This window comes from Rhinichthys klamathensis, unplaced genomic scaffold (genome assembly GCF_029890125.1).
Source record: "Rhinichthys klamathensis goyatoka isolate OS25496 unplaced genomic scaffold, OSU_Roscu_1.1 h1tg000011l_1, whole genome shotgun sequence".
Lineage (NCBI taxonomy): Eukaryota > Metazoa > Chordata > Actinopteri > Cypriniformes > Leuciscidae > Rhinichthys > Rhinichthys klamathensis.
Window position 1 is genome coordinate 3501330 of NW_026606564.1, and position 25571 is coordinate 3526900.

At 39.5% G+C, this 25571-nt stretch overlaps 1 protein-coding gene across 4 annotated transcripts in view; it reads right to left on the reverse strand.

The window, feature by feature from the left end:
- Positions 1-3686: 3686 nt before the first annotated feature.
- Positions 3687-25571, reverse strand: part of LOC130097403 (phospholipid scramblase 1-like) — a 55380-nt gene continuing 33495 nt past the window's right edge. Inside the window, exons 1-9 of one of the 4 annotated variants that reach the window (XM_056264243.1) lie at positions 14658-14696; positions 14457-14540; positions 14293-14357; positions 13998-14040; positions 12391-12611; positions 4589-4750; positions 4317-4478; positions 4140-4191; positions 3687-4039 (exon numbers count right to left, since the gene is read on the reverse strand). In XM_056264243.1, coding sequence (XP_056120218.1) covers positions 4162-4191; positions 4317-4478; positions 4589-4750; positions 12391-12611; positions 13998-14040; positions 14293-14357; positions 14457-14540; positions 14658-14673 — 783 coding nt within the window. In that variant the 5' untranslated portion in view covers positions 14674-14696 and the 3' untranslated portion in view covers positions 3687-4039; positions 4140-4161. Of the gene's footprint in view, positions 4040-4139; positions 4192-4316; positions 4479-4588; positions 4751-12390; positions 12612-13997; positions 14041-14292; positions 14364-14456; positions 14541-14657; positions 14711-25571 lie in introns of those variants that run through there. The other 3 variants (XM_056264228.1, XM_056264250.1, XM_056264236.1) reach the window with 3 other exon arrangements.

The following is a 25571-nucleotide window of genomic DNA, read 5'->3' on the forward strand; positions in this document are numbered from 1 at the left end:
CAACTATTCATTCCCTTCGCTGTGGGCCGTGAGATTTCACGTAGTGAAACTACGCAAAGCTTCTGTGTTGCACGTCACACGTAGGCTCACTATTGGCCGACGCTGGTCATGTGTGTGATGCGTGTGACGTACAACCTAGAAGCTTCGCGTAGTTTCACTACGTGAACTCACTCGAGGCCCACAGAGAAGGAAATGAATAGTTGAATGAAGTCGTTATTTTTGTTTGTTTTTTGCACACAAAAAGTATTCTCGTCGCTTGATAAACTTAAGATTGAGCCACTGTAGTCACTCGGACTATTTTAACGATGTCTTTCATAACTTTTGGGCCGGTCAGTTTCGATCCCTTAAGAAGCCTATGGAGGAGTGATCCAGCTCTCAGATTTAATCAAAAATATATTAATTTGTGTTCCGAAGATGAACGAAAGTCTTACGCGGTTGGAACAACATGAGGGTGAGTAATTACTGACAGAATTTACATTTTGGGGTGAACTAACCCTTTAAGTTTACTTAGAATCACGAAAGCATAGTTCTGGATGAAAACTTTTTGGTTACTAACTAATAATTGTAACTACTAGCTACACCACTGTCAGTTATATGCCTATAATTTAAATCAGAAGATGCAACTGATTCGCCCACCTCTGTCTGTGAGCACTATAGGATACAAATTGAAGATCCTAATGATGAGACCCAGCATATTAAATGACTGCACCAACTCAGTGCTTTATTAATTACCTTCAAGGGACTAAATGCTCTCAGTGTACAGAGGTTGAGTAAGTGTTTAACGCCACTGAACAACAGTGGATTGTGACTGTACTGTATGTGAACGGTGGTGAGTTGTGGGTGGAGCTGCATGAGGTGAGGCCTTTGGCTGCTGTCATAGACACATCAGAGGACAACATCAATCAAGACCTTTCATTAGAGGCTGTCTAGGTCTCTCTGCGCCTCCATCAGCAGATGAGTACTCCATTATTGATCAGACCAAATACATCCAGCAGCCCAGCTACCACTATTTCTCCCAGCTTGTAATTTTACAAGCATTCTCCAGAGCAAGAGGTTATAAAGGAGGGAATATAGGGTTGAAAATACCTTTGAATATACTGTTGAAACTGACTTGCATTTCAAGTGCATTAGTGCAAATGAATATTTAATTTGTTTTTACAAACTGAGGGATGAGTCGGAATTATTGAATGTGTTAACTGATAGAATTTCAGAGACATCAGAAATTAACTTTCACAAAACAAGAAATAAAGTCACCCTGTAAGATTTTCGCTAGATATAAAGTCGCATTGTGATATAAAATCTCAAATACAAGAAATAAAGTAGCACTGTAAGATATGCTGTGGTCAGAATTATTGGCACCCATGGAAAATATGATCAAAGATCGCTGTGAAAATAAATCTGCATTGTTTATCCTTTTGATCTTTCTTTTTAAAAAAATCCAAAAAATTTAACCTTTCATTGAAGTAAAATTATTGAAATGAAACATAATGAAATCAATGTTTTTCTCTAAAACACTTTTATTGGCACATTAATTATTGGCAAAATATATAGGGAAGTATCTCTGAAGTATATTCCAATTAATATTTACATTTTTTAGCACGCCAGGGTGACTAGGTGACTAGCATATCCAGTTGGACTTCAGTTCAGTTCAGACTGGAACTTCGAAAGGGACTGGATTCTTTGCTCAGATCAAGCTAAAAATAACTTTTTGGTAGAAAACCCACTAAATGAGTTTAGTGGACTCTGGGATAAAAAGTACCCCATGTCCACGGTTAAATATACTGCGGGATCTTTAATGCTGTGGGCCTATTTTTTTGCTGGAGGTCCTGGATATCTTGTTCAGACACATGGTATCATGGATTCTGTCAAATACCAACAGGTAAAAAACCAAAACCCTGACAGCATGTGCTAGAAATCTTATAATGGGCCGTGGTTATCTTCCATCAGGACAGAGATCCAAAACAAACATCAAAATCAACACAAAAATGAGTCACTGAGCACTAAATGAAGCTTCTGCCATGGCTGTCCCAGTCCCTGACCTGAACCCTATAAAAAATGAGTGTGGTGAACAGAAGATGAGAAGCACCAACTGGGAATGGTCATGAAGTCATGAATGGTCTCTGATCTCTTGTCAGGTGTTCTCTAAACGCATCAGGCATTATAGGAGAAAACTCAGAGCTGTTATATTAGCAAAAGGAGGTTGCAAAAATGATTTAATAAAAGGATGCCAATAATTGTGGCCAACATGTTTTGGAGAAAAGCATTTATTTTTTTATAATGTAATTTCCCGCCACTTTCAATTCTTTTACTTCAAAGAAAGGTTAGATTTTTGCTTTTTTTTATGAAAGATCAAAGGGATAAACAGATTTATTTTTACAGCCATCTTTTATCATATTTACCAGGGGTGCCAATAATTCTGACCACAACAGACTGTAGTCGCAAATAGTCACATCAGATAGAAATAGTCACATCACAAGATAGAGTCACATTTTTAGATATGAAATCACACATTGTGAGATATAAAGTTGCAAATACAAGAAATAGTCACTTCTTATCTTGGCTATTTATACGTTTCGAGAACAGAATAATATTTTACGTTTACTGCATACAGCACAGTGTGCACTGTAACTGATGATATTTGCAATATAGTGTAGAGGGGAAAGTTTAGGATGACATGCTCCGGTCTTCAAAAGGTTTAGAGTAATGCAGGCAGACAGGAATAATTCAGTTAACTTATTTTATTGTCAATGAATTTCAGTCCTCTCAGTGTGTCTGTTTTGGATCTTATAATAATATGTGATATAGAACACATTATGCAATGACTTACATTGCACACAGCAAAATGCTATGCTGTGGTATCCAGTTATTATTTCAGAAATAAGTAAAAAACAGGTTTCAGGTTCATTCGCCACACTGGAAATAGAAAGTCATGTGCATTGCATTATGGGATACGGTTTCCCACACAGTGTGCTCTGGTTGTATACTCACATTTTGGCACATTTGGGGTATTCTATGCATGCAGAAATGTTGCATACAGTGAACAGCATATACACTGCACTAACAGTACAATTAAAATGTAGCGTACTATTATGAACATAGTACATTTTTCTAAAACTAAAAGGTGAATTTCGAGGGGCCCTTTTCATTTTTTATTTCTAAAGCTGTCCTTAGTTGCAACTCTGAAAATAATTTATTTTAGTGAAAAGTCTACAGATGAACATCTTTTCCAGGATAAGACTAAGGACTTTTTTAAGGATCATTTGATTCCTCGTGGAGTGTAAATGAGGTGTTGTTGCTGAGTAACGTTAAAACTTGAATAACAGGAAAGCAAAGGTAAAAAAGTGAAAGCGGTATTCATTATCTAATGCCTCCTTAACTTCCAAGAAGGCATAATGAGGAATTGAAGAGCACTTTGGGGAAAAGGCAGTAGGTGCTAAAAGAAATGTTATTTTGAATAATGAGAATAATTACACAGTTACAGTATATTATATGCTTATTTCAACTACTTTTTACAATATAAGATGTTTGAATGTAAAATGCACTACCAGTGATCAGTAATAAATAGACTGTAAAAAGTGGTAGCCTGCAATTACCTTAAATAGCTATTTCTACCTGATTAAAGTGATGTTAAATATTATTTTTGACATGATTAGTTAATTTAGATATTACCCCTTTTCCACTGTAGAATAGATGAAATTTTGTCTTCAACAAAAAAAGAGCAATGACCAAAAAACTGACTAAAAAACAAAAACAAAGAGCAAAAATTTTCATTAATTTTTCTTGCTACAAGTGTGTTTATATTGTGTAAAAATGCCTTAAAGTTTTAAAGGAAGTTAATTGTTTAGCAAAAGCTTCCATAGAGCAGGTACTTGATGCTGAAAACATTATAGAAAAGGGAATTGCTGTCACCTAGTGGTGACTCAAGAACATTAATAAAACACTATATAATATAATGTGCATAGTAATGTGTAAAATATAATTGTAAGCTAAGTCATCCACATTTGCATCCATGTTCAGAATAAGGAGTTCAAATTTCAACCTGAAATATTAATTGAAAGACAATAGTTAGAATCACGTGTTGACAAATCATGCTGTGGACATTTTCAAAACACTCCCATATGCAATATAAGTGTACTTACATGACATCAAGAAAACTATCATTTATTTACTGTGTTCAAAGAACATGAAGTCCTACAAGAGAAGAACAATATCAGATTATTCACTATGCTGAAACACTCAGAGCCTATAGAGGAAGTTTAAAAAACTGGTCTAACAAGAAACATGGTGATGTGCAATAATGCCTTATTTTAGCTTACTATGAGAAAACATGCTCCAAAAAGAACAGCTTTAATCTTCACATCCAGATCCATAGGAAAGGAGATTCCAAAATTGTCTGCGTCAGTGAAAGCTTCTCTCACCATACCGGTCCACTGTTTAGAGATTTTGCCCACCTTTGTTGACTCATCCATTGACAAAACCTGTTTAGATGCAAATAAATAACTATTTATGATCATGCAAAATGGTGCAAGAACATGACAACTCAAAAGATCAAACTATCATCAATATGTCGGTCTTATATGGTTCATACATCAAAGTTCACATCAGAGCAGCATTTGCAGACGCAGAACGGCCCCACGATCTTCAGAACTGCTTCTCTTTTCTCATTCTGTATGGTAAACTTGGGAATATAAGGATGCCAATTCTGGATCACGTATCCAATGGGGTTGCCTGGTGGAGACTGGATTTCAAGCTATGAGGCAGACAAAAGACACATCAGCAGCGATTGGAGCAGTTTAGGCATAACTATACTTAAAATATAGTAGATCTTATTATTCACAACTAGGTGGCGTTTAAGCTGTTAATTCAATCACAGACATGACAATTGATGGTGGCATTGCTGTGTACCCATCATGCAACACATCAGTCCTGCAATAGTCAAGGTGATTAAAACATTTAACAGACAACTTCCTCATTTTACAGTTAAACATGACATGCATATGCTGGCTCTTGATTCAGCAATGTTGTAATGACATTTTAAGAGTGTCCATGAGTGTTCGGAAATATTAAGTGAGAAATATATTTTACACATATCATATCATAAATCATTAATATCATAAAATCACGATATTATTATTTTTTGGTAAGTCCCACATGATATTTTACAACTCAACCTGAACTAACCTTGCCTTGTCATAAAAAGGTTGAATTATCTGATATTTTATAAGACATATTGTCATGTCCCTGGGCTGATCTGTCCGTCCTCCCTGGTCTCTGTCGTGTTTTGTGTTTGTTTGGAGTGTGTTTGTGTTTGTTTGGAGCATGTGGGTTCGTTTTGACAGTTCACCATGTGCCTCACTGTCATAGCGGTGTCTCATCCCGCCCCCTTGTTATCCAATTCATTACCTCATTATTGTTTCACTCACCTCACCTGATCCAGTATCAATTAATTCCTTCTATCTCCTATTTAGTTCCCTCATGTGTGTTGTCTTGTGCCAGATGGTTGTTTGAGCTATGTGCAAGCGATAGTTCCAGTTGCTTTGTCTTGTGTTCTACCGTGTCGTGTTGGATCTTTGGCAGAGGTGGGTAGAGTATCCAAAAACTGTACTCAAGTAAAAGTACAAGTACTTATAGAAATATTTACTCAAAGTAAAAGTAATAATCTTAAAAGTTACTTGAGTAAGAGTAAAAAAGTATCCAATGAAAAAACTACTCAAGTAGTTAGTTACTAGTTACTTTGGATCACATAGGCCTATATATATATCTATATATATATAGATATATAGATAGATATATATATCATGATATTATTTATATATTTTTTCATTTAACCCTTTAAGTGTCACCCCCCTTTTTTTGAATATACATGAAAATGCACATTTCGAACTTAAAAGGTTGTAATTCAAGAATGCTTTGGAATATAGACGTAAGATTGGTCTCGTTTTAAAGAAGACATTTGGCAGATTTTTGTAGAAGTGAAATAAATTAAGAAAGTGAAACAGAAAAAAAGTTATAGAAGTTTGAGTTTATGAAAATGTATAATGTAAAAAATTCAATTATTCATATTTTATATAGAATATATATTTTCAAAACCTGGGCGACTTTAAAACTGCAAAAAAAGCAAAGCCAAAAATCTGAACAAGTTGTGTTTCAAATTTTAGGTTGATATCTCAAAAAATGAGATTTCAGTAAGATTTTGTTTGGGCGCAGTACCAAACTTTTTCACTAGATGACAACCAGACTCCATTACTGCCCATATAAGGGTGCCTCCATTTCCAAATGTGTTTTGAGTGATCTGAACCATTATTTCCACAATTTTCATACAATTTATGAAGTAGACATCCTGTTCAAAAGTAATATGAGAAGTTTGGCAGATTTTGATATGAATTCAACCTCTAAGAAACACATCAAAAGAACAAGTATGTGCGTTATAGCTTCCTGCCACATCACAAATGGTGAATCTATCATTTTTTTCTTTATATTTAAAAAAATATTCAGACCTTTTTTTCTAAAATAATGGAATGGATGCTATCTTTTGAACTCTTGGCATGAAAACAAACTGAGGTTTCTACCCTTCTTTCATGATTTTTCATGTTCATCACTATTTCAAAATAAAGGTCTAAACACGCTTTAGGAGTATGAAAATATTCTTGTTGCAAATTGATAAATTACGGCTCCTCTGTAATTTATTTTGAAAATCAATCACTAAATATGGAAACTAGAGATTGTAAGCTTTCAAATGATATATGGTTTGTCAAGATTAGTTTAGGTTTATTATATGATATTACTGTTTTAAAAATGTAATGGATTTGGGCCCACCGGTGGGCCCGTGACACTTAAGGGGTTAAATGACTAAAATTATCATAATTAGATAAGCTATCTTTGCAACAAAAACAGAAGAGACAAATATTATTTCTGTATATCTGTATATTATCTATAGCCCAAAAACCATTGCCTGTCCTTTGGTTTGTATAATAGTATAATAACTTATACAACCACATTTGAATTATTAGACAATGTCGGAATAAAGTGACTCTATTGAGTTTTGCATTCAAATGTAAAGGGATGGGAACCATTGACACAGATTAGAAAGTGTTAAAACTCTTCACATGTGCTCGCAGTCATGTCATGCCAAACACAAACAACAATCAAATGCAAGGATCTTCTTCTGTCTGTTCTCCAAAATTTATTTAAATATATGCTATATTTATGAAAGCAGTTTAAACTAGTTAACTGTGTCTAATAAGGCAGGCAAAGGCATTCGTTTTCAAGTCGAGTTCGCACACCACTGCGCAATACACACATTGTGTGTGTAACGTTACACACATTCATAAACTTGACGATGATAGCTTATTTAATGTATAAAGTAATGTATATGTCCAAAAAAAAAGGGTAATGTCATACTTTGTAGTAAGTGCTATATGGCGTAATAATCTGTTTGGTTGTAAAATGTATTACCTGAATGAAATGAAATCGAATGTATCGTCGTGTGGAATAATTCATTCACAGACAGCTTACGAAGTAACATACGAAGATGTTCAACTAATAAAGATCTTCATCGCTGGAAAAAATATGATGCATTTGCAGATTTACTTTCTAGACTGTAGCTACTGTGGACCGCCACTTCATACAACGCTCTTGATGTTCTTAAATCTTCCTGTTACGACTCCGAGACGATTCAGTGCGTGCAGGAAACTGAACAGATCATTCAAACTGATTCGCGAACCGATTTAGACAGATCTGCCCAACTTGTTTGATGAAGTCTTTGAACAGAATCGACTCAAAAGAGTGATTCATATGTGAATTGAGCATCGATCATGCCCAGAAAAAAGAGAGAGCGCGCGCTTAGAATAAACTACGCTTTTAACAACATTGCATTAAAATAAAGTAACGAGAGGAACGTCGCCCAACGTAACGAAGTAAAAGTACAGTTTTTTCATTAGAAATGTACTCGAGTTAAAGTAAAAGTACCCACAATAAAATCTACTCTTAAAAGTAAACATTTTCCAATAAAATACTCAAGTAAATGTAACGAAGTAAATTGTACTTTGTTACTACCCACCTCTGGTTTTTGGTTTCATTTTTTAGCTTTATTTTCTCTACCTCCTCCTGAATTCTCCTCCGCTGCATTCAGCCCTGGTCTCGTTCTCTGTCTCCGATTGTGGATCGCCTTTTTCTCTTTCCTGCTTCACGTGCTACCTGAGAGCCGCCAGCCATCCCGCCTCTTCAGCCTACCCCTCTGCGCTACTCCGCCTTGTTCTGGCTCATCAGACGTTGTGAGTCTACTGAGGATGCTACCCTGGGAGTTCCTCTGAATTTGTTCAGTTTGTATTAAGTTCCTGTCTGGATTATTGACAGCCTTTTGTGTTTCTTATCTTTGAAGAAAAATAAAAGCTTTTTGTTGTCTGCAGTTTGAGTCCGTGTCCTGACCTGACATAACGATCTGGCCAATTATGGACTCAGCGGGCGCAGATCCCCTCAGATCAGTGGTCACTCAGCAGGGTATCTTGGGCCAGCATGCCTCCCAGCTAACAACCACATCTCGGAATCACGGAAGTTGGGTTCTTAAGTCCCCAGTTGTCAGATCTAAGCGTCCAGCTCCAGGAACTACGCAGGGAGACTTCAGCTAGCAAGACTGATGCCACCGCCAGTCTATCCACTCTCCGTCAAGAGCAGGAACCTCATGCTAACAACCCGCCACCCTATGATGGTAACCCTAACTCCTGTCAAGCGTTTTTGTCACAATGCTCTCTGGTTTTTGCCCTTCAGCCTCGTCGGTACGCTGTGGAACAGACCAAGGTTGCGTATGTCCTAACTCTGCTGACAGGAAAAGCCTGTGACTGGGGTACATCTGTATGGGAGGCTCGAGCTCCTTTTTGCACTTCCTTTGAGGAGTTCCATCAGGAGATGGTCAAGCTATTCGACCGGTCTGCTCAGGGTGAGCTGGTACGGCTACGTCGAGGAGGTCGGTCAGTAACAGAATTTGCAATAGAATTCAAGACGTTAGCAACTTCCTGTGGCTGGGACGATGGACCGTGCAGAGCCAAGTTCAGGGCTGGATTGGTTGAGGAGATCCAAGATGAGATTGCCACCCACGAGCTCCCATGTGGATTTGATGAACTGGTTAATTTGGCACTTTGTGTGGAAAGTCGCCTTCACCAACGGCGCCAGTGTCGGGCTGTGTGCTCTCCCTGGAGGTTGGGAGAGCTGACTAGCGACACCACTTCTGTTTTGCCCTTGCCTTCTCCGGATGATCCTGAACCAATGCAGTTGGGATGCCTGCGTCTCACTCCCCAGCAGAAACAAGAATGATTTGCCCGGGGCCTATGCCTCTACTGTGAAAATGCCGGACACTTCGCCAACAAGTGTCCGCTAAAAGCCAGGGCCCATCAGTTGCCAGTGGGATCCTGGTGGGCGCTTCTTCCGTTATTTCCTCCCCCTCGTCCCGCACCCTTCTTCCTGTGACGGTCCAGTTCGGGGGGTCTAATTACTCCTGCTCGGCTTTGGTGGACTCATTAGCTGGGGCCGGTGGTAACTTCATGGACAGTGGTATGGCGGAGCGGTGCGGTATTCCGGCCACTCCTCTTCCTAGCCCCATCTCCGTTCGGTCCCTTGACGATTCCCCGATCACTACCATGACTCACGTCACTCCCCCTGTAAGTCTTGTTGTCTCAGGCAATCACCATGAGATCACCGAGCTGTACCTCCTGAATTCCCCGAGTGCGCCAGTGGTCATGGGGCACCCGTGGCTGGTGCAGCACGGCCCTCACGTGGATTGGACCAGGAATTCTGTCTTGTCATGGAACCAGTCCTGTCTTGCGTCTTGTATGGGTGCTGCCTCTTCTCCTGGCTCCGTGTTTCCTGTTTTGCAGGTGGAGGCGGCTGATCTGTCCGGGGTCCCGGTGAGATGCCATGATTTTTGACCGTTTTTCAGCAAGTCCCAGCCCATGTCCTTGCCTCCTCACCGGCCTTATGATTATGCCATCAATCTCCTTCCAGGCACTTCTCCGCCGAAGGGTCACCTGTATTCCCTGTCCGGTTCAGAAAGAGAGGCTATGGACAAGTATATTCGAGAATCTCTAGATGCCGGCCTCATCCGCTCCCTCCTCGTCTCCGGCTGGTGCAGGGTTCTTCTTCGTAAAGAAGGATGGCTCCTTGCGTCCTTGTATTGATTACAGAGGTTTGCATGACATTACTGTCAAAAATAGGTATCCCCTGCCCTTAATGTCATCTGCCTTTGAACTCTTGCAGATAGCCAAGGTCTTCAGTAAGTTGGACCTCTGCAACGCCTATCATCTGGTTCGGATACGAGAGGGGGATGAGTGGAAGACAGCATTTATCACTCCCTCGGGACACTTTGAGTACTGGGTCTTACCGTTTGGCCTGACCAACACCCCAGCTGTCTTCCAGGCCCTGGTCAATAACGTGCTGAGAGACATGGTTAACAAATTTGTCTTTGTGTACCTTGACGATATTCTTATTTTTTTCTCCCTCTGTTCAGGTACACACTCAGCACGTACGTCAGGTGCTACAAGGGCTGTTAGATAACCAGCTGTATGTAAAAGCGGAGAAGTGTCTTCCACGCAGAGTCAGTTTCGTTCCTGGGCTACATTATTGCGGCAGAGGGGATCAGAGCTGATCCCGCTAAGGAAGGGCTTCTGTGGTTACAGTCTTACACCAACCAGCCTATATCTAACATTCAAATCAAAGGCTTTGAAACCTGAATAAACAATTTACTTAAAGAGACCCTATTATGCTATTTTAAAGTTTCCTAATGTTGTTTTGGAGTCTCCTACAACAGGTTTACATGCATCAAAGGTCAAAAAACTGTTTCATTTCCTCATAATATACATTTGCACATCACCACATTTTCAATGATTCTCAAACGACTCGTCAGATGAATCAATCTCTCTAAATCCCTCCTTTCCGTGAGCTACTCTGCTCTGATTGGCCAGACAGCTCAGTCTGTTGTGATTGGTCTGCCGCGTACAGCGTGTGTCGAAAACAAAAACGCCCATTGCCATAACAACGTCAGCTCTGATTGTCCTGAGGCTTCCTATGCCGTAAACCAGAGGTCTTCAATCCTGCTCCTATAGGGCCACTGTCCTACAGAGTTTAGTTCCAACCTGCTTCAGCACACCTGTCTTTGTATTTTCTAGCAATCCTGAAGAGCTTGATGAGCTGATTCAGGTGTGTTTGATTAGGGTTGGAACTAAACTAAGCAGTGGCCCTCATGGAGCAGGTTTGAAGACCTCTGCCGTAAACTAAACACAGTAACCAACAATGACGTTGATTTTTACCATATCAATCTGAGCACGAGTGCGATGATGAAACATTGGAAGAACTAGTAATTCAACCCGAACCTCCATTGCAAGGACAACTCTAGCAGGACGTTTATCAGTGATACACTGCTCAGTTTGAGGTAACGTAACGGTTACATTATGAAATGTTGCAACTGTAATTCCTCACCATCAGCATTAACAAGTGTATGTCCTTCAACAAAGAGATTATTTTACTTGTACTTATTTATTTACAGAGTATTTTTCTAATTTATTGCGGTGAACATGTGGAAACTGGATGTGCTGTCAATAAGTGCAATAAGCTGACCTCTAGCGTAAATGACTGATGTAACATAAACGTTGATAAAACAAATCTTGCTCCATTAATCTCTCCTCAAAGTAGTGAGAACGACAGACAATTTGCATTCATATATACAGTTTTAGGTAATAGTGGCCCACAACTGATTAGCAGAAGTATTTCAGTAAGACAGTAATAATGTGAGTTAACCAGTTAGCAGGAGACCAACACAATATAAAACTCAAAACGAAGTATTTTGAACACCATCTTTCAAGAGCAAGCGGTTTGCGAATCCTGCATTTAACTCAATTTGAGAAGCAGTCATCAGTACAATAAAGGGAACACAGCAAAAGTTTAGGATGCTGTGATATCGTGGTAAAGATTAATTTTAACCACCGATTCTTCACATGCTTGTCCTTGGGCAGTAAAAAAAAACTGGTTTTACCGTCACATTGTAGAGCACAGGGTCTCCTCGACATGATGCTGTCCATTATCCACAGGAATCAGCTGAAGTGTTTAAGGGTTCAAGTTTTCCCTGGTGTCTGCGAGCGCAATAAGTGGGCGGGCAATATCCGAATGTTTCGTCTTGACGTCACAACGAAGCGGCTTATGCCTCGTTTGAAAACCGATTCATTTCATTGACTCAGAGTCGACTCTTACTTTGGAAAGACAATAACTTTATATACGGTGCCCTTTCAGATTTAAAACTTTGCAGGATGTTTTCTTAGAGCTTAGAGCTATGTTACACATTACATGAAAGGTCATTTTCAAAAAATCCATAATAGGGACCCTTTAATGAACAGAAACGTGTTTTACCTCTTGCAGGCAACAGGGGCAGCAGCAGCCTCCACATTTCAAAGGGCGTGTGAGCGTTATCACTTCCTGTCCCAAGTTATCCTGAATATGGATGATGAATGAGCGCAATGGCCCACAGAACTGTCTGTTACAGCAGTCGTTTTCCTCAGCCGCATAGAACACCTGTTGCCCCAAGCTGTTCTTCACCATGTACTTGTTATTGGTCTCCCAGCCCAATAGAACTGTGATATGAATCAATAACACAATAAAAACAAAACATACCTGTGTATATCAAGTTGAGTTCACTGCATTAACTGACCCATCTGTAAGCCCCGCCTTAAAAAGGTTACTACCAATCTTACCTCGGCAACTGTTGCCATATGCCATATTATTAGACAATCTTTTTTCGAATAGAATTCTATGGAAGTCATGTGTGTTTGGATAGTTTAATATTACAGAATACTGTAATAATAATACAGATTCATATTACAGAAGTTTTATAAGCAAAAATAATATAAAACATTGTGACTGGGCCTTTTATCACCTTTTATAAAATAAAATGAATAAATAAATATAAATTATAAATAAAAAATATATATATATAGATATGTAAATTTTCTGAAGAAAATATGAGTGGTGCTTGTAATGGCAATACTCGGCACTGTGGTTGCTAGGAAGTAGCTAGGGTGTTGCTAGGCAGCTCCTAAGATGTTCTAGGTGGTTGATAGGACATTTCTAAGCATTGCTATGGTGTTCTGGGTTGTTGTCAGGGTGTTGCTTGGTATTTGCTATTGTGTTTTGAGTATTTACTAGGGCACTGGTATGTGGTTGCAAAGATATGGCCATACGGTCACTAGGGTGCTGTAAATTGTTGCTAGGGTGTAACTAGATAGTTTCCAGGGAGATTTTTAAAGACTATTTGCCAGTCCGAATCAAAAAATAAACAAATAAACAAACAAACCAACCAACACTGTGATTCTACAATGTTCTGGTGCCGAGATATGGCTGGCTCATTTAACTATATGGTTGCTAGGGTGCTCTAAATCAATGTGTCTCAATTGATGGGTCGCAACCCGAGAGTGGGTCACAAGACTGGTCTGAGTGGGTTAACTAAAAAGTGGACTGCAACTTGATGACCATGGGAAAATGTGGGTCCCATGGCCAAACCAGTTGAGAACCACTGCTCTAAATGGTTGCCAGGGTATTTAAAAACTACTTGAGATATTTAAAAACTACTTGGTCTGATTCCAAACATCCCACCCCCTTATCTATATGATGTTCTAATTCAAATATATCCCTCTCATTTTGTGGAAGTCTATGAGGTGGTTGCTAGGGTGCTGTAACTGGTTGGGGTATGGCTATAAAGTTGTCATGTCACTACTTCTTGGCTGCTTGACAGGCGAGTCAATATTCTATGAAAACATTCATTTTACTGAAAATCATATTGTTCATGTACATTTCCAGTTCATTCCTATGGGATGCTGTGTAAAGCTGAAGTAACCAAGGGGGCGGGGCTTATAGAAAGTTAATATGCCTTACATTTAAACACATTCAAAATATTCAGTAATTCATTTTTTTTCTTTTAAGTAATATCAGTGGAAAAACGACAACAAACATCACAATATTACCTTCAACTAGCTCAACTTTCTGCTTTACAAGAAGTTGATCAATCTGTGTTGTAAAAGGGGAACAAATGTTGAAAACCATCTTTAGGATTATCTTTACGTTTACTTGGATGGCATGGAAGGCAGTGTTACTCTAGTAATATTCATTCTTCCAAGAAGTGGAGCATTTCAAAGCCACAAAACTAATGCAACCTTAGCCACCACTTCCTGAGAAGATACCATCTCATGCAAGAAAAATAAAAACATCAGTGTCTTCAGTGTCGTACAGAGCGGTTCATTCGCAGTAGTGAAGCTCTACCTGGGTCAGGTACTCCAGTCCTGGTGGACAGCCTTCGGGTCTCTGTGGAACCGACATCATTGGCACTTGACCTTACAAAACAAAGAAAATTACATCTTAAACATAAGATTCTGAAAAAGTGAGATACGATTTTGAAAAATCACATTTTCAATAGATTCCCTTACCGTGGCCTGGTATGGCTGGTGCCTGGCTATACGGAGGGGTGGAATTAATTGCATTTGTCTGTGGTTGGAGGTCAATGGGTAAACCTATTTTAAAGAGTATCAAAAAACAGGGTGTTTTTTTTTTTTTGTGTGTGTGTACTGTATAACAGCAAGAATGCTGTCAGGATCAGGTTACTGATGATAAGGTTTTGACATACATACCATTATTTGTTGCCATGGCGGGCAGCTGCAAATTACTCTCTGGAAACCAGAAAAGCAAGTTATGCTAATATTTTCTTGTATGTTTTTTCCATGCATTGTAAGGAATGGAATTTTGGAAGCCCAACAGACTACATTAATATACATCATTTAGGCTGAGAACACCTGGGAATTGACCAGGAATTACCCGGGAAGTTGAACCACAGGTGCAGAATCCAAACTACATGTAGTCAGTTTTGTGATAATTCACTCACACGCAAGAGGTTTGTAACATTAGTTGTACCACTTTTAAAATTGTACTAATTGTTATAAACTGCAGCTTTTGTACATAAAATAACCATTACACCATAATGCATTCATACAGAAAAAAAAACACGAATAGTTAATGTGGCAAGCAGGACGTTTGCTAATGCGCGTCACATCGGCCTTGTGTCTCTCACGGAGGAGCTACAGAAGGATAAAAGGAGGAGTGACGACAGTGGAGGACGAGAGAGGACCAGGCCTGGACTTTACATTGTGTTTTGTTTATGTTTGTGCGCCAGTTGTTAATGAGGGGCTGCCACTTTACCTTCGTTTTTTGTTTGTTTATTTTGATCTTAAAGGGATAGTTCACCCAAAAATTTAAATTACACCATGATTTACACACCCTCAAGTCATCCTAGGTGTATATGACTTTCTTATTTCAGACGAACACAATCATAGATATATTTAAAAACTGTCCTGGCTCTTCCAAGCTTTATAATGGCAGTGAACGGAGGACGAGATTTTGAAGCCCAAAAAAGTGCATAAATCCATCATAAAAGTAATCGACACGGCTAGTTATTTTAGTTTTTTAAACGTTTTAAATATATGTATATTTTTCTTCCACAAACTTTTATGATTTTAGTGGGAAGTGCTTAGAAATGGAGACAAAGCACCTATGTGACGACCTTAAACAAAGCATTCAAATGAACTATCCAGGTTATAGCCCCAGTCTGAGTGTTGCCACTCCTAATCCAATCAGCATAACTAATGATGTTTTATTAACAAAGTTCGGGAGGAGCACGTTCAGTTAACAAGATGGAGTGCACTCAGCAATCAATGATGAGAGGTATATATACAGTAGATTCAGCAATCTCACCTCACTCCATTGATAGTTTAGCAGCATCCCTCCACCGCCCCTTCTCCACACTTCCAGTCCTAAACACTTACATAGGGGGGAGTACTCTGGGTTCGGGCCAAACTCGGAGCCCTCCCCCCGGACAGCACGCCAAATGCGCATTAAATCTTATCCACTCTAATTATATGTCGGTGTGAACTCGTGAATTCAAAGAATGGGACAGAGACTCCAAGGTAAGAGTATCAGTAATCTGACTCATTTTACTTACAGAACATGACTGGCAGGAACCTCTTGCTAAAATCTGTGCTTAATAGGATGATTCATCTGATGTCATCATCTTTACCTAAAATTCTAAATACAATGTACTTCTCTTTAGTTTTTAATATGTTATGTAAGGATATATCCGCAGATCTTAAACAGATTCTTAAATTTGTAATCCCACAGATGGCTTGAGGGTGAGTTGGGCAGCGCTAGGGAGTGGCTAGCAGGTGCTTCAGCACCCCCCAAAAAAAACAAAGCACCCCTAATAGCACCCCACAAAATAATTTCTGGAAGCAATTATATTCAGGCTAGGCTGTATTCTATGGAAGCCCGGAACCACATGGTGAAGAAGAAGAAAAAAAATAAAACTTATCTTGTTATTTCGAGATACAATATTTCAACATAATATATCGTTATTTCGACATAATAAGTCGTTATTTCGACATAATATCTGTTATTTCGACATCATATCTCGTTTTTCGACATGTGCTGGGACATTCTAATCTGCATTAAGCCAAGCGTTCTTATAATGGGTTTCTATGGGAGGAAAATGCTTAATGTGTAGGCTAATTAAATGCGTTGCGGCTCATCTGGGTTTTTTTGTACATAGTATAGCCTACATTATTATGATTTTAGTATTATAATGATTAATAAATGCACGCACAATTATCCATGAACTTGATAAATGTTGCAGATATGTTTTATGCACAAAAAATAGTCTGTATAGGCCTACTGTTGTAGCCATTAAATAAGCGCATTTAGTTTCATATTTGTTCAAATATTAAAATGTTTTTTTCCATCTATGTTCATTATGAAAAGTGAACAGCAGGAGTAAGATAGGATTTGCAATATATCGGGAGACATAAATGGGACAGGCATGATTTTGACTAGGCCTACTACATTACGTTTTGTTTTGTAGAAAGCCTTTCTTTAAAGTGAATTTCGTTTTGTATAAATTGTATCTTAATTAAAAAAAATCATCAAACAATTGCCTGGATTTAATTAATAAGAAACAAATATAGATGACAATATAAGCATGACATGGAGGCGCTGGCGCGGTCACTTGCATTGCACGTGAACTTGAGCGCATCTCATCATAAATTAACCGAAACTCAGCGTATGCCTCACAGACATGAGAAATATATATATAGAAAGCTTTAAATGTCTTTAAACGAAACAATTCAAAAGGAAAAGAAAATGATTATGTTGCACGCACACATATTATGTCGAAATTACGAGATATTATGTTGAAATAACATTAGGCTATTAAATTAATAATAAATCTTTAAGAATATTTGATTGAATGCTGAATGTTGTGCTTATTCAATTTAGTAAATTTAATACTTAAATTGTGATAATTAAAATAATTGAATATTAAATATGTAGTGGCCAAGATTTGCTCATTTAGTAGGCTATTTATATACAATATATAGGCTATATAATTGTGCAGCTCCCCCTGTCAATGATCTAGCACCCCCTCAGCACTCACATTAAACATTCTCTGGCGCCGCCCCTTCTTTGGGTGAACTAACCCAAACTATGTTGATCATTCGCCAGTTTATTCCCTTATCAACAAACCTTGTTACACTGGTGCCGAAACCCAAGAGGAATGAGAAACGCCCTGTCAAAGAGCCCTTGCTGCTGTGGGAAATCAGCTGTGTTTATTTTGATATTAAAGTGGCCTATCGTTTGCTAGTTCCCTCCTCTTCCCTTATCAACATACCTTGTTACAGTTAACATTAAAGGACACAAAATATTACCAAATAATCAATCAGTTATTTACATAATTAATAACTGGATTAGGCCTACTTAACTAAATCATCTACAATCCTTTGAAAGTATCTTATTTTATAGCATTTTCATTATGTGATCAATATAAACTTATTGATCATTTATGCTGTTTACAATACGTTTAAAAATGTTGACATTAGTTGGCTACATGAGCTAATAATGAACAATAATAATTCATCTTTAGAATGTATTAACCTTAACTAATGTTAATCTCAACTTGACTATTTTTAAGATCACAATTTTATATGTTAGCAAGTTAATGAACTGATAACCAACATTAACATGTGTATTAACTAACATTAACAAAGGTTAATAAATGTTGTACAAAAATATATATTGTTCATTTATGTTACTCAATGAATTATAATGTTAAAATGGACCTTGTTGTAAAGTGTTACCATTTATGCTATCTTTTTTTCTAGTAAGTGCTACCTTTTAATACCACTAAGCCTTCAGTATTTTGGCTGAATATAGCCTAGTTGTAGTGAAGAAAAGGCATAATTGCGTATAACAATGACATGACAATTCTATATTTCCAGAGGAAAGGAAACTATATGCTACTGTAACAGATGTAAGGCAGTTACTTTAAGTATATATTTCTACCCGATTTAACCGTTAAATATGCTACATTTGTAAGTGTCGTGTGTAACCTAGTCCGATTGATTCAGTAAATATACGTTTCATAAGCCAACAGTACTCACCTGCTGTTCAAAGAGAAGTAGCCTACTGTGGATGTTGATGCTGTAGATTTCTTGTTTTGTTCCTTAACTTGATTTCTTTTCCCGAAAAGCCAGTCGAAGAGAGGTATAATATATATATATTTTTTAGATGTATTGTAATGAGCGACATCCCACTCTTTTCTCTTCACTCTTTATATTGCAACACTGCCCACGGGTTTCCTATCCGGGAAACAGTGCTTCTGATCGCGAACACACCCTTTATAAACAAACTGACAAATCAAATATCTTCATGAACATTTTCCGTGACAACTCTTGGCATTTCTCAGGTCCTCTTATGTTTTAAAAGAACAAATACACCTTTTGATAAATCTCTCAGTTTCCATCACGTTTTACTTCCTTAGAAAAAAAAAACTTTCCTTGTGACTTGCAATCTCAGTCCACCCCATCCATAATTGACAGGAAACCCCTTATTAAAACAGTGCACAGTGCAATTAACGCTTTATTGAGGAAAAAAAAACACATTTTCCTAACAGTGAGGCTATTTACACCTCATCATGAGAATAGCAAGTATGTAGCTATCACTTTAAAACCGGTTCTTATTAGCATTTATTACCACATAAAACATTGTTCCATATCATAAAACCATATAAAAAAATATAACAAATAATATAGCTGCAAGCAGCAATTATCGGGGCCAAGCGCAAGCAGACGATTAGACATGCCAACATGGCTGGGAGTGTCAGACCAACTGCAACAATGAGCAATTAAAGACATTTAAAGAGGATTTTAGGCGAAATGGCTGAAACATCAGTAATGAAAAATATGATTTAATGGATTACCGCTTTCGACCAATAGGTGGCGCAGTTACGAAATTGATGTGGTGTGGTTAGAGTGAGGTGACAATGACACATACAAAGTTTGGTGTCAATATTTCAAGGCATTGTAGAGATAAAGCCTGAATAGTCATTTTGGCTTCATGCCTCAACTTTGCTGCTGCGTTTCATCTATCGACACGAAATCCATAACTTTTATTCGGCACGGTCTGATGATGATACGATTCGATTTTGGTGAAAATCGGACGAACGGTCTAGGAGAAGTTCGAAAAAGTAGGTTTTAAAAGAAAATAAAGATGGCGGACAGGAAGTTTGGCTGACTATGGCGAAATTGGTATCTATGTTTTCGGCATAACCCAAGAAATATATTAAGACCAGTGTCATTACAATAGGCAAATTCATTCAAAAGTTATTAGCATTTTTGGAAATTTATTATAACTTTTGACCAAAAGGTGGCGCTGTCTCGAAACTTTTTGAGTTCCTTCAAGGTATGGTGCTGATGGCACATACTGAGTGTCGTAATGTTACAGCAATGCATTCGTTAGCATTTTACATCACAATACTGTATTGAAGTCAATGGCAATTTCATAGTTTGTTCTATTATAGCGCCAACAAGTGGCACAATCCCACAATTTTTTTGTGTCCTCAGAGTGAGCCCATACATGTGTGTGTCAAATTTGGTGAAAATATCTCATTTTGTTTTGGAGTTATAGACATTTATGCATAAACACATAAAAAATTACCCACACCTGACTTTGTTTGCATTTTCTTGCCACTTACTATTAATATTTTGACATTTGGGCATTAGCATATATAGCCAACGACCTATGTTTTCAAACTTCTGACGGTGGTTTTGTCTCGATCGGTCTAACGGTTTCGAAGATATTGGCAAATGTTTTTTAAGCGCTAAATCCCAACGCTACACAAACCGTAAGGCAAAACCTAGCATGTTTGGTATCGTTGGACTCGGAAAGGATTCAGGAACCTAAGGAGATGACTCCCATGATAATTTTATTTTACCACTAGATGGCGCTGTTTCGAAACTTCTTGAATTCCATAACTTTTTGTCGGCATGGTCTGAAGATGATCTGGTTAAATTTTCGTGGAAATCGGAGCAACCGTCTAGGAGGAGTTTGAAAAAGTAGGTTTTTCAGAGAATTCAAAATGGCGGAAAGATTTCCATGACAGATGGATGTGTGCATTAGAATCGGCGTGAGCCAAGTCATCAGAGGAGACAATATTTTTACGGTTTACCTTTACGGTTCAAAAGTTATTAGCATAAACATGAGTGAAACTTTGGACAGTTGGTGGCGCTAGAGGGATTGAGTTAGAGACTCCAAATTTGCTATGGTGACTGTTCAGACTGTCCTCTATCAGTGTGCCAAATTTCATAACTTTCCCGCAAGCGGTTCTATGGGCTGCCATAGACTTCCATACGGAAGAAGAAACGGAAGAAGAAGAAGAATAAGAACGCCAACGATTTCAAGTGGTGCCTACGCACTTTCAGTGCTTGGCCCCTAATAAGTGATCTTAAAGGCACACTATGTAAGATTTTTGGATCAAAATATCCAAAAACCACTAGAACAATGTTATATATTTTGTTGATTTGTGTACTTACATTATCCCAAATGTTTCTAAGAATGTTTAAATCCAGAGAAATAAGCAGTTTTAACCAGGACACGGACCGTGTGTCGCCTTTCAATGACATCATATGTCCACGTTACCCTCTATTTCTGGAATTATTTTGTAGAAACCATGGAAACACCAAAGACGCTTTAATATATTGGACCCTATTTTAACGATCTGAAACGCAAGTATCAAGCGCGAAGCGCAAGTAACTTTAAAGGCGGGTCTTGGGCGCTGTTGCTATTTTACCGGCGGGATAAATGACTCTTGCGCCCGACGCAAGTTTAAAAGGGGTTGGTCTGAAATAGCTTCATTATTCATAGGTGTGGTTTGGGCGTAACGTGAAATAAACCAATCAGAGCGTCATCCAACATACCCTTTAAGAGCAGGTGCGCATGTTGCATGGCGGATTGTTATTATTAAGGCAGATTTACCAGGCGCGCGCCAGGAGCGGTTCACACCCGACGAGACCAACGTTCTTATCAGGGCAGTGAAAGAAAGAGAAGTGACGTTGTATGGGGATGGGAGTTTTTTTTTTCTTGGTTCTTGACGGACAAACTAATTTGTCAGATGTCCTTATATACATGTGTCTTGCCACTATTGGGCAAACAGGTCTGATCCGTCATTACTACAATTAGCCTGAAAAAATTGGGTAAATGTGTAAGCTAGATTTAGGACTACATTTTTTACATCTTCATGGACACCACAATGATTTACCTCATGTATTAATATTTTTCCTTGTTATAATGTATGATTTGCAAAAATAAAAACTGATGCATCTGTGTTGATGAGAGAATCAAAGTGTATGCGCGTTGTGCACCCGCTACATTATGGCCAAGCATGCGCGCTTAAAATAGCATTATGAACAACGCGCAACGCGCCACTGACTTTAGACTGTTTTTTTTCTGGTCAGTGGCGGAATTGTTTTCTGGAACTGCAAAGTAGCACTAGGGAATGTTTGCGCCGAAACACGCCTCCTTTTTGCGCCGACCCGCCCAGGGAGCGCAAGTTAATTTCCTAGTTTACCGACGTGCGTCTGTGGAGGGAAAAGCCCGCTTTGCGCGGGTGCAAAATAGGAATGATACATGCGTCAGTGTACAAAGTAATTTGCGCCGGGTGCAAGATAGGGCCCATTATGTGTTATGATACCATATTTACCATGCCTAATATCGATCTAGCTCACTGCAGTGTACAACAAGTGTCTCATATAGTAGCCGCAGAGCGAACGCACAGAGTAGCATTATAACAACTTTCATCACACTCAAATGTATCTAATATGATAAAACAGCACTGCGTTTCCCCACATACGCTTGACCAGAAGAAGTGTAAGTGGCGTCTCTGGCATAATAAAAGCTCCACTGCTCTTGAGCCGTGTGTCGTGCTCGTCTCTCATTAGTAATCGTTCCAGCGGCCTCGTTCCGCTCCAATGGCTTTCGTAACTTTTATAAATCTTTAATACATTACTGGTCATCCATAAATATGATTTCTGCACGAGTCCTGTCGTATTCTCCACCGGCTGTAGAGGTGAAGACAACAACTCCCATGATTCCGCCAAATCAAGGCGTCATCAAGCTACCCCTTTGTTTTGAATGAGCGACCTCTAGTGGCGAAATATTACATAGAGTGACTTTAAAGACTTGCTGCTTGTTTCAAGCCACCATCAAAACAAATGTTGGTCGATGAAGTTAAGGCATGTTAAGGCATAAGCATGTTGTATAGTCTTAACAATATAACAGGCAAAACATAAATGCATAAAATTGCAATCACAGAAATACAATGACAGACACAAACTGGCAATGTTACATCATGTTTACTATTTGCAATCTAATTCAGTTTCGAAGTACAACCATCAGCACTATTAACAGCAATTTCACATCTTTAAACATTTTCTGTAAATCATATTTTGGGATGAATCTGTTGCAAAGCTAACTTCCCTTTATAAGTCCAGAAATGAATGTGTGACTTAAAATAGCATACTGATAAAGTGAGACCTTCAGAAATGTACAGGATACACAACGACCATGACGTTCTGAACTAGTTGGGTTTGTAGTCGAAAATCGATTCCAGAATACTTATGATCAGGAATCGGATAGAAAATGTAAATTTCGATTTGATACGATGATGGAGAATACGACAGGACTCGTGCAGAAATTATATTTATGGATGACCAGTAAAGATTTATTAAAGTTACGAAAGCCACTGGAGCGGAAGGAGGCCGCTGGAACGATTACTAATGAGAGACGAGCACGACACACGGCTCAAGAGCAGTGGAGCTTTTATTATGCCAGAGACGCCACTTATGCCTGGTTCAGATTACACGTTTTTTTTGTCTGTTACGATAGTCACTGTGTCAGATTACACGATTTTGACTCCTAAAATCTTGTCGTGTCGTGGATAGGAAACATGTCAGACTACACGTTGCTTCCTGACCAGCCATCGCGTACCGTCTTTAACGACGCATTTGATGTCATCGAGAAGGCGAAACTAGTAGCGAGTGACTTCCGGAAAAGAACGTAAACAAACAATGGATGAAGCGGTGAGTGTTGTTCATTGTCGGGTTTTCTTTATTTTTTTTTTACGTTTTTCTGAACACAGGACAGCCAATACATGTTCCTGGATTGCTCGAAGAGGACAGTATGGGCTGTCAATCCTCCAAAGAGAACTTGAGGTAAAATATTGTTTTCTTATGACGGAACCCGTCGTGGACGACCGTTAAAAAAATTAAACATGCTAGTCTTTTTGTCGTGATGTCGTGAAGCATCGCAGACGCGACGTAGGTTGTCGCCCACTATGACACACTATACGAGATGATACGATCGAATCTTGCGTCCCGACACCCGTTGTCGTTTACGAATCCCCACGACACCCTACGTCAAACGGATCGGGCCAAAATCGGGCTAAAATCGTGTAATCTGAACCAGGCATTACACTTCTTCTGATCAAGCGTATGTGGGGAAACGCAGCGCTGTGCGTGCGTATTTTAATGTGATTTCAAACCATTTACAAGCACAAGAAGACACGAAAGAGGACTGTGCGTGGTTTTCTTTGTGCACACAGCCAAAGCGTGAATTAAATTCTCGTATGCATCTTCTTGTATCCTGGTAATACCAAACTCTGCTACTTCGCTTTGCTTCGTAGACAGAGTCTGGCATGGCATAATTGAAAAGTGTTTTCTTTCTCGCGGGGGGGGGGGGGGGGGGGGGGGGGGCGCTTGTCTGAAGTATAAAATCATTGGTTAATCGTAAGCCAATCACATAACGTCTGGTTATGACGTGTGTTATTCGCCAGCTCAGCCGCATCGAACTTCCACTGTAAACACATGTATGATGCGAAAACGAAACCATCGAGCGAAATACCGGAGTGAACATGGCTGACCGAGTTTTGCTGCCTCCTTAACCTGATCCTCCATGAGTGCAACCAAGGGGGACACAATCACAACTATCGCCTTGCCGGCCTTTGGCCTCCCCAGTTTCTCGTTGACGATCAGTAATAGTTGAGAAAATTGAACTTTTCCCAAAACCTGTCGGGAGTAGGGCCACAACGTCACCTCCATTCAAAATGTTTAACAAACACTCATCTTGTTCGGGCTTCAGTTTGCAAATGCCGGGAATATTCTCCACAACAGAGCGAATTGCATCCCGTGTCTCCATATCCGCGGTCGTTTTCGATTTCCCTAACCTAAAATACAATCAGTGCTTAGCGTCTACGTGTTACGAATTGCGTGGAAGCAAAGGCGGAAGTCGGATCTAGATGCAGCAATAGACTTTAATTATATACAGACTCAGAACAGAAAAGATACTCGTGGTACGCACATTAAAACATACATTCATTCAATAACTGACCACGAACAAAAGAGCAGACAGGATTTAAATACACAGAGGTGATCAGGGAACAAGACACAGCTGGGGCAAATCAGAACAACGAGCAGAGCCATAACAATTAACAGGGAAACACACCTGAACCAAAGGACCTAATAATGAACATGACTGGAGATAACAGAATACAATGAACAAGGCAGAGAAACGAGGTACAAACTGAATAAAAAAACCAAAGCCAGTGAACCACAAACCAGAAACATGACAAAAATAACCAACACTGTAACATTACCCCCCCCTTCCATAAGGCGCGACCTCGCGCCGATTCAGAACACGACCTGGGCGGGAGGGTTGGGCGTCATGGAGTCCCAGACAGGGTAGTCGGGAACCATAGACTCCATGACGGTACCGGTGTGAGTGGCCATGGCGGAACAGGACGGTACCGGAGTAAGTGGCGGAGCAAGACGTGCCGGTGGCCACGGCGGAGCGGGATGTGTAGGTGGCCACGGCGGCGCGGAACGTGGCGGTGGCCACGGCGGAGCAGGACGTGACGGCGGCCAGGGCGGGGCACGCTTGGCAGGAGACGAAGGCCAGGGTGGAGCATGGCGTGGTGAAGGCCAGGGTGGAGCATGACGTGGCGAAGGCCAGGGTGGAGCAGACTCAGACGAGGATGAGGACTATGTCGACGTCGTCTCCATGGCCCTCACGGAGTACCTTCTGCCCCCCCCCAAAAAATACTTGGGGAAATCCTCGGGAGGAACCTCCAGATGGTAAAAGGGTTCCGGGCAGGCCTCCCGGAGCTTGAAGGGCGC